The 9,780-nt window shown below is 38.4% G+C and overlaps 2 protein-coding genes across 2 annotated transcripts in view; one reads left to right on the top strand and one right to left on the bottom strand.

Moving 5' to 3' along the window:
* cdk5r1b (cyclin dependent kinase 5, regulatory subunit 1b (p35)) overlaps window positions 1-188 on the bottom strand; it is a 6,354-nt gene extending 6,166 nt beyond the window's left edge. Inside the window, exon 1 of the mRNA XM_028476450.1 lies at window positions 1-188. This exon is cut by the window's left edge and continues 143 nt beyond it. The gene's annotated coding sequence lies outside the window, so the exon portion shown is untranslated.
* A 1,067-nt stretch (window positions 189-1,255) lies between these two features.
* psmd11b (proteasome 26S subunit, non-ATPase 11b) lies at window positions 1,256-9,344 on the top strand. The gene is made up of 12 exons (XM_028476019.1): window positions 1,256-1,412; window positions 3,702-3,803; window positions 3,903-4,099; window positions 5,640-5,697; window positions 5,784-5,978; window positions 6,357-6,501; window positions 6,668-6,728; window positions 7,378-7,440; window positions 7,526-7,651; window positions 7,793-7,828; window positions 8,609-8,803; window positions 8,878-9,344. Exons 1-11 carry the CDS (start codon window positions 1,280-1,282, stop codon window positions 8,801-8,803), a joined length of 1,311 nt encoding a protein of 436 aa, XP_028331820.1. The 5' UTR covers window positions 1,256-1,279; the 3' UTR covers window positions 8,878-9,344.
* Window positions 9,345-9,780: the final 436 nt, after the last annotated feature.

The raw sequence follows: 9,780 nt of genomic DNA, 5'->3' as shown, positions 1-9,780 counted from the left end.
AGTGCTGATGCTGCTGTGGAGGCTCGTGTGTGTGTGTGTGCGTGCAGTGTGTGTTTGTGTGTATCACACTGGCTGATGTGTGCGCGCGGTTTGACGCAAAGGCGGTGCTGGTGCGCCGCTCTGCGCTGCGTGGAGGGGAAAAAACTCCGCCCATCCGCGGCATCCCTCCTTCAACCAACATCCAACATCCGTCCGTAATGACCTGCTTATCCATCCATCCATCCATCCATCCATCCATCCATCCATCCATCTCTATCTCTCTGGGAACATATTAGTGTAAAACGTAAGAAAAGGATCAAAGTGACGGGTTTGTTACAAAGGACGTGCTGACGTCACGTGGTCAAGATGAAAACCACATATACTAAATCTGATAATTATAATGGCAAATATTATATTCATAAATCTAAAGGCGCTAAAACACGAGGTGAAATTACGTTATTTAACATTTAAAAAAAGCATTACGTCATGCTACAAGGTGTATAAGTAAAAATAAGAAAGCAATAAAAACCTATAGACATTTATAATGCAATGCAAATTAAATGATATGTGGTAACAACAAAAACAAAAACCAGAATAATGATAATAATTAATTAATATTAATTAAAATAATGATTGCAATAAATGAAATAAAACCTTTTTTTTCTTTATTTGTTTTTTTTATTGTATTTCTTTACATAATCAACCTTAGGGTCGTTACCCAATGTGGGGCCTGAAATGTCCGGTGGTAATAAAATAAAAATAAAAAGATTTCATTAATTTTATCTATTGGCACAATTAACATATATATATATATACCACACACCACTTTATTTATATAGTGCCAATTACAACAATAGTCATCTCATATTGCTTATCAAAATATGTAATTTTGATAAACAACTGTATTCTGTACTTTCACTTTCTCAAATTCAAATCCAGTTCAAATAAAATACACATCTTGTTATTTTGTGCACTGATCCTTACTGCTCTGTATTTATAACAAAGTATAACAAATTTGATCAAAAAACTAATTTTATAGAAAAAAAGTATCTGGGGTCATGACCCATAATAGGTTGGGAACCACCAACATGTGTATATGCATAAATGATCTATTGTAAATGCTATACTCTACCTATATTATAACGAGAACATTTTATGTATTATCATTTATGTGTCAATAAAAAATAATAATAAAAAAAATGAAAACCAGGCAATGAGAGAGATAAAGTCCACACGGTGGCGGTAGTGAAAAAATAAGGGTAAAAGCTGCCATACAACACCGTAGAAGAAGAAGAGGAAGATGCAGCCCCCAAAGAAGAAAAGTAGAAGAAGAAAAGTGAAAATGGCTGCAGCAGCGGTGGTTGAATTCCAGAGAGCACAGTCTCTCATCAGCACGGACCGGAACGCCTCTATTGACATCTTGCACTCCATCGGTGGGTTCGCGCTCCTCTGTCAACCTTTCCTCACCCTTCATACGGCCTTAAATGGGTTTTCATCCCCGGGGAAGGCGAGGTTAGCGGGTTAGCACATTGGGTAGCCGGGTCGGTGTTATGACAAAAAGCGTTCACTCGCTAAAAGCGGACTGAGGCGCCTGTGTTTGGGCTTTAAACGGTGTATTTATCATAATTAATAATCATATAACATCAGTGACTGCTATTATTGTGCTAATGAAGGAACCGGTAAACAAACTTTACTACTTGTAAAACTCTACTTTAAATAATTACTTTGGTAATTTTCCGAGTTTGAGAGAAAAAGCTAAACTTTTGTTCATAATTACAATAAACATAGTTAAAAAAAATTATTAACGTAAATGTTTTTAATCCCTTTTAAAGCAATGCTTTATCAGAATTTATAGCACTTTTATCGTGGTAATATTAAAAAAAAAAAAAAATTAAGTTTAGATTTCGTGAAGCATTTATGTGATCAATTGCAATATCAAATACTTAATAAGTTTGATTTGATTCCTAAGTAAGTTTTTCAGAATTGTACTTATTTATGCATTGATGCCTCGTTTAAAAACACTTTATGACATAAAGTATCCACTGAAAAACACAGGCACAAATATCTGTAAAAATGTGAACTGTAAAATGTATTTTGTGTGTCTGTAAAAACTAAATCAATGCGCACTTAAACTTCTGTGTGTCCCTGCGCATTCTTACTACCACTGTTTAGCACAGGTTCACTTTTTACCGCGACACCAGCGTGCCGTGCTGACTCACTGTTTAACCGGTTAGCATCGTGCTAACTGCGGGCCTAACGGTGATTTCTGTCAAACATCACATAAAAAAAACTTTACACTACTCCGTTTTATATGTGACGTCATGTTTTATCACCGGAACAGGTTTAGAATCAACACAATGGAGGAATGTGACCGTTAGCTTGTGCTCGGCTAACGTCATTAGCCTGTTGTAACGGATGTAAAGAAAGCATTAAAAACTTCTGTTTGTGTCCTAACGAGTGTCAAGTGTTTACAACGGGAACTATGCGTTACTGACAAACTGTGTCGTTACTTGTTAGGGTTGCTGTCCTTAAGTTATCTGAGTGTTAAATGCACGGTTCGTGGGCAGTTTGTGGTCCGTTCTCTGGTTCGTTTTTGGGCCGGTGGAGTGAATTTGGTGTTTAATAGTAAATAGTTTTATCTTAAAGGTAACATTTTAATATAAAGTAATGTTTTGGGATATTTGGTGAGAGGGAAATTAAGCTCCTGCGATCACAGAATCTGATGGGTCATGGATTTTGTTGCAACACCGGCTCCTTTAAGGGAAATGTAAAGAAACCAGTCACTTGGAAATAACGCCTTATTTCTGGTTGTTCATTAATGAGAGGATAAGTTTTATTAGCTTGGCTGCTTAGTTTTTATTTCCTCCCAAACAACGAAATCCTTCTTTTGTTTGAGAAATTACAGTTTTATTATTTAACATGAACGTTTGAGTGAAATATCATGGACTTACTGACACACTGTGTCATTAACATCTAACGTCAGTGTTTTAAAGTCAATTCTAAGGCTTTTTTGCTGTTTTTTCACTGTGTTTGATTTTACCTTTATATTTCATATAAGGGAATTCATAAACATTGCCTTGTTTAGTATCATTTTTTTCTTCCCAGAAGAACCTCACAAATGTGACTCTTGTATATGGCATACTGTATTAACACAGTGGATCTAAAACCATTATAAAAACTCAAATTCGGTGGGAAAAAGTTAGATTTTTTTTTTCTTTAAGTCACAAACATTTCTAACGAATCATTTTTATTGTTTGTATAGCAAATCTAAACTATATATTTCAAATATATACAGATGAATCAAACAACACAGTTATATACAGCAATTTACAATGAAATGGAAGCAATGTCTCAGATGATTTTGTGCAATGATTTACAAAAAAATATAAATCACAAATTCTGTGAAAGACAAATTATTTGTGCCTCATTGTGTTGATATAAAACAAAAATGAATATACTAGACGCTACACTCTAACTAAACAGTCAAATCACATTTATAATCGCTATTCTCTCAACTCATTCTCGCTTTCTCTGTCTCTGTTTGTTCGTCTCTTTGTTTACCTTTATTGTTTACAGTTATTGTTAATCAAATAAAAACGTAATTCTTATTGAGTGGCATTTCACAGGGCCCATTCAGGGCATTTATTGGTCAGAAAGGAGACATTAAAATGGAATGTTTAGTGGTTAAAATAAGAGTTAAATTTGCGCCTTTGTTTTTCCAGTGAGACGAGATGTTCAGGAGAACGATGAGGAAGCGGTCAGGGTTAAAGAGCAGAGCATCCTGGAGCTGGGAACTCTGCTGGCCAAGACGGGACAAGCTGCAGGTATCGTGGGTGTGGGTGTGTGTGTGTGGGTTGTTTACAGGTTCTCTCACACTGCTGAGTCATCACAGCTCATGGTGTTTAACCCTGGATGTCCCTCAGAGCTGGGCGGACTCCTGAAGTTCGTGCGTCCTTTCCTGATCTCCATCAGTAAGGCCAAGGCGGCCCGGCTGGTGCGCTCCCTGCTGGACCTGTTCCTGGACATGGAGGCGGCCACGGGCCAGGAGGTGGAGCTGTGCCTGGAGTGCATCGAGTGGGCCAAGGAGGAGAAGAGGACCTTCCTACGGCAGGCTCTGGAGGTAAAGACCACCACGTTCTCTTTGATCCACACACAGATTGGTTCCTTCTTCAGACACTTGTTACATTTTTAAAGGTTTAAAGTTGTTGGTTTTAAATTAATAACTTAAAAAAGAAAACAGCTCATTGTTGGATTACTTTTAGTAAAACGTTTCCATTACTCTGGGAAATGTGCAAAATCTAAGTAGTTTGATATATACTGGTATTGGAAACACCCAAATATCGCAAAACAGTTTTGTCTTTCATGGATTCAGTGCAGTAGATAAATTCTGAGTTTCTTCAGTGACACAGATATTGTGATGTATCGTGGATGAATATTGTTTTCGTGAGCAAAACTATTGGCGATGTATCTTACCGCGAGGTACCCAGCGCTAGAGCACATACACAGGAGGAGGAAACGGATACATTGACTTTACTGGAAACCTATCAGCTCTGTTGATGTTTTGCATCCAGTGGAAATTGGGGGATAGTATAACAACAAATGCTGCAAGGTTCTCAAACACTGGTGCACCTTTTTTCATGTGTTGAAGATGGATTTATTTCTGCTCCTGAAATCTGAAACCTTTGAGTGTTTCATTCTAGTGTAAAAAACCTGATGTGTTTTATAAAACATTTCTTGGATGTTTATCTGGTTTTATTATATGGAGGATGGAAGCTCTGAATGATCAATTATTGGCTTATTGGTGCATCACAATTTTTGATTAACACACACACACACGCATGCTGCTGTAAAGCAAAGTGAGGACAGTTGAGGTGAAAGTAAAATGTTCACCCTGAGGTGATGCTGCTCCGTCAGCAGCTTCACACTCTCCTCCAGAAATAACTGTAGCTGAGGCTCAGTGTGAGTGCGGTGTGTGAGGTGAGAATGAACCGTGACGTGAAATCAACACCAGCGTCTGTGAAAGGAACGTTGAGTTCAACAACCTCAGAGGTTGTTTGAGGAAACGTTTCTAATAGGGCTGCACCGATTGCAGTTTTCTGGCCAATCACTGAGTTTTCTTTAAAAGCCTGACCTGCCGATTTTTTTTTTTTAACTGACCATACACCTTGAATGTTTCAAACTTATTCTGTTGTAAAACATTGAACAATATCCATGAAACAATACAAACGTGTTGTATTAACTGCACATGAGGCAGTTATCTCAAATATGTATGAAAAGTTTAGAACATTGCTGTCCAAAATACTAAATTATATCAGTTCCTTTAGTCTTTCATTTTTCACATTTTAAAAACAAACTAAACGTGTGCAACTGGTTCCACTGCAGACCTGTTTGGTTCTCTTTAATAAAAGCAGTGATTTGGTTTTACAAATAAATAAAATCACAAGGTTTGAGGTTGATGATAAACATCTTCAGGACAAATAAAGAAAATTTAAAAGCACCAATATTGTCCTCGGGTTTAGCTTTCCTTGTTTCAGCAGTCTTTTTACTACCACTCTTCAGCTCATGCAACTGCATCAGATGATCCCGTCATTCTAAGAGTGAATTAATGTGAATGCACATGATTACAGATTAAAATCCTCTGTTTTCATGTGTTTCCTCAGGCTCGACTCATCTCGCTCTATTTTGACACCAAACGCTACCAGGAGGCCTTGGCCCTCGGTGAGTAGAGATAAAACACTCATGATTGTCCCTGTTTCTCCTCCCGGGTGTTAAATATTGTCTCGTCATTGTTGTTTTTCCCACAGGTTCCCAGCTGCTGCAGGAGCTGAAAAAGATGGACGACAAAGCCCTGCTGGTGGAGGTCCAGCTGTTGGAGAGTAAAACCTACCACGCCCTCAGTAATCTGCCCAAAGCACGAGCAGCTCTCACCTCGGCCAGAACCACGGCCAACGCCATCTACTGCCCCCCCAAGCTGCAGGCTGCCCTAGACATGCAGTCAGGTCAGTGTGGAACGCCTTTGATCTCAGGGCCCTTGATCTGAAATGAGCTGAACATTAGAATCAAAGTAGAAAAAATCAGATGATATTAGAACAAATATCTAATTTGGCTAACTCAACATTTGGGACTGGTTGCTACATGCTAAGCTAACCAAACATGTGGGGTGTGGTTGCTGCATGCTAAGCTAACCAAACATTTACAACTGGTTGCTACATGCTAAGCTAACCAAACACGTACGACTGGCTGCTACATGTTAAGTTAACCAAACATATACAACTGGTTGCTACATGCTAAGCTAACCAAAAATTTAGGGTCTGGTCACTACATGTTAAGCTAACCAAACATGTACACCACATCTCATGTCCGTTCTGCGTTCTCAGGGATCATCCACGCGGCCGAGGAGAAGGACTGGAAGACAGCCTACTCGTACTTCTTTGAGGCCTTCGAGGGCTACGACTCTATCGACAGCCCCAGAGCCATCACGGCGCTCAAGTACATGCTTCTGTGCAAGATCGTGCTCAGCTTGTGAGTTCTGCAGTGACTGTGCATGAGAGGCATCTCTGCCTTCAGTATCCTGAGGCAGAATGTCTCAATAATACTAAACATTTGTCAGTGGAGGGGCCCTGGTACTCTAGAGCTCTGACTAAACGTACTGAGCGTTGCTGACTAGGGTTTTTTTTTCACCTCATAGACCAGAGGAAGTACAGGCACTGATCAGTGGAAAACTGGGTCTGAGATACACCGGACGACAAGTACGTTTATCATCTTTAATTTATAACCCCAAGTTTTTTTCCTCTGATTATTAGTGTAACGAAGGTTGCACATTTCCACCATTATTACAGACATTTAAACTTCCCCACATGATGTCAAATGAAAGGAATGCGTGCGCTGAGATCACAAGAGAAATCAAGCAGAACTACATTCAGATTTCACTAAAAATACACAACAAAAATAAACAAACAGTAAAAACTCAAAAACAATAAAAACGACAAAATAACTGTACAAAAACACAAATTACATAGAAATTACACAAAAAATACTGAGCAGTAAAAATGCAAAAACCAACAAAGAAAATACACAAAATGACAAAGCAATTAAAACAACACAAAATAACCATTAAAAACGCCATTCAGATGAAGCTCTGGAATACCTTTTAGTCACAGAATAACATGATCACTAGTTTAACCATAACGCGTAGCACAAGATTTTGAAGCAGATTTGGACATATTGGTCCTTTTGTTACATTTTCTAGACATTTATCATTTATTTTTCAGTGAAAAATGGCGTGTAAATGTGTGATATTGTCCCAAAAGATTTAACTTAAGCATTTCTACGTGATTGTAATTTTAAACAGATGTATAAAAACAAAAGGTCTGACTGATCGTGCTCTCTTTTATTCAGACGGACGCTCTGAAAAGTGTCGCCCAGGCCTGTAAAAACCGATCTTTAGCCGACTTTGAAAAGGTAGGAACCTTTTCTTTTGTGTTCTCTTGGTTAGAAAAAGGAGAGCTGACGCTGAGCGGGGGCTGTTTGTTTGTTTGTTTGTCAGGCGCTCACAGAGTACAGAGCAGAGCTGAGGGACGACCCCATCATCAACACCCACCTGGCAAAGCTCTACGACAACCTGCTGGAGCAGAACCTGATCCGCGTCATAGAACCCTTCTCCAGAGTCCAGGTGGATTCCTCCTCCCTCTCCCCCTCCCCCCCTCCCTCTGCCACTCATCCAAGCCTTTTTATTTTAGATTATTTATTACTGCATCCATTTATTCATATTATTAAATGTATTTAACAAAGATCTGACTTTCTCTGTTTGCAGATTGAGCACATATCAGGTCTGATCAAACTTTCAAAGGTAGCAATTTTAATTTTTTTCTTGTCCTGTCGTGTATTGTCCTGTTCAGTTCAGAGAGTGTTTACGAAGTGCCGTCCACGTGTTTACATGTTTCATGAAACGTGAAGTTAGATATGTTGAAGAGGTAAAGCCACATATTTGTTTGCTTTATTGTTGTAATCTGTGCCTTAAAATTTACATTTTGTATTTATTTAAAGTTTAGATAAATCCGAAATTGTTTATTATGAAACAAATTGATTTATTGCTTGTTTTCATTGAAAAAGACGTGACAAGAGGCCCTTGAAAAAATAATTGCATATTAAATCGCAATATTGAGTTAAAAAAATCACAATTAGATTATTTTCTAAAATCTTTCAGCCCTAATTCTTAGCATACATTACTGTATTGTTTTATTTTATAGATTTTTTAAAATATGAACCTTTTTTCACATTTTATTATTGATACGTATGTGTATATTTTTTAATTAAGATTCATATGATTTTTTATTTCATTTATTTGTATTCATTTATATATATATTTTAATTTGTATTATATATATATATTGTTTATTTAAATTTTATTTTGACTTATTTTAATATTTTATTTTTTTATTAAATTTTTGATTATATTTTTCTTATATTATGTAAATACATGATCTCAACTCACACTTCAACTTTTATGATGCATAATTGAAAAAAAATAAAAATGTTTTCTGGAAAAATGTATTAAATTCTAAATATGATATAAATGTTAGTTATTGAAGTGATAAATGATCTTAAACTGTATGTTTTAATGCTGCAGGGAGACGTGGAGAGGAAACTGTCACAGATGATTTTGGATGAGAAGTTCCACGGGATCCTGGACCAGGGCGAGGGCGTCCTCATCATCTTCGAGGAGCCACCGGTGGACAAGACGTACGAAGCGGCGCTGGAGACGGTTCAGAACATGAGCAAAGTGGTCGACTCGCTGTACAACAAAGCCAAGAAGCTAACATAGGTAGGAGGAGGAGCCTGTTCCCTGGCCACGCCCCCCACACCAGCTGCCTCTGATCACTTTGTTTCTCTCCTCAGAGCTGCTGCTGCGGCGTGGAGGAGTCGTCTGTGTGTGTGTGCGCGTGAGTGTGTGTGTGTGTGTGCGTGCGTATATTTTAAATAAAAGGGGAGAAGGGAGAGCCCAAACAAACTTCAGCCAATGGGACGGAGCCGCTGCCCACGCCCGTTTCTCAGGAGGCCATCAGGGAATCCTCATCGTCTCAGAAGCACAGGCCCTCAGAGCGCCCCCGAGCTGTCATCCTTCAACGTTAAACCCCTGCCCCACTGTTTGAGAATCACATGTTGCCACTTTGTCAACGAGATGCCATTTCACCACCGTGCCACGTTTGGGCGGAGGAGGAGGAGGAGGAGCCAGCCTCCATTGTTAGCTCCTAGCACGTTGGAGAGATGCTATGCTAGCAACCAAACAGTTTGTTATGGCTTTGGTTCGGGGCTGTTTTTTCTCTTACAAAGACATTTTCAAAAATAAATATTTTGTATTTTAATGCCTTCAGTCTTGTCTTTTCCTCAAAAGCTGCAGCCATGTCTGGGAACGCTGCTTATTCCTGGGAACGCTGCTGCTGACAGTGCTGCAACTTTCTGACAAATCTGTTTGGATTTTAAACATTTCACATTACTTAATGATGTCATACGTGTAATCAGAAGATGCAAGAATGATTAAAAAAATTTATTTTAAATTCAACTTTATTTATATAGCGCAAATTACAACAAATCATCTCGTAGTGCTATCAAAATATATTATGAACTTACAGAGCTAATAATGATTAATGACAAAATCATGATATGACAATTTGTTAACCTAAAAATAAACCATGTTGTGCAATGACTGGGCCGTCTTCCTACTTCACCTCCTGCAACATCTACAGACCTTCAGCTTTTCTGCACTTGTGGCTAACCTTAAGTTGAAATCACTTGTAAGAT

Source organism: Gouania willdenowi, chromosome 19 (genome assembly GCF_900634775.1).
Source record: "Gouania willdenowi chromosome 19, fGouWil2.1, whole genome shotgun sequence".
Classification (NCBI taxonomy): domain Eukaryota; kingdom Metazoa; phylum Chordata; class Actinopteri; order Blenniiformes; family Gobiesocidae; genus Gouania; species Gouania willdenowi.
Note: the sequence above shows the minus strand (reverse complement) of the source record. Positions and strands in the feature narration are given on the sequence as shown.

What these genes read in the sequence shown, in the direction of transcription:
- psmd11b (XM_028476019.1), top strand. Translation starts at nt 1,280, where the DNA reads ATGCAGCCCCCAAAGAAGAAAAGTAGAAGAAGAAAAGTGAAAATGGCT. An exon ending in TGCAAGATCGTGCTCAGCTT is followed by an intron (nt 6,502 to 6,667) that starts GTGAGTTCTGCA and finishes TTCACCTCATAG; the next exon opens with ACCAGAGGAAGTACAGGCAC. An exon ending in GTCTGATCAAACTTTCAAAG is followed by an intron (nt 7,829 to 8,608) that starts GTAGCAATTTTA and finishes TTAATGCTGCAG; the next exon opens with GGAGACGTGGAGAGGAAACT.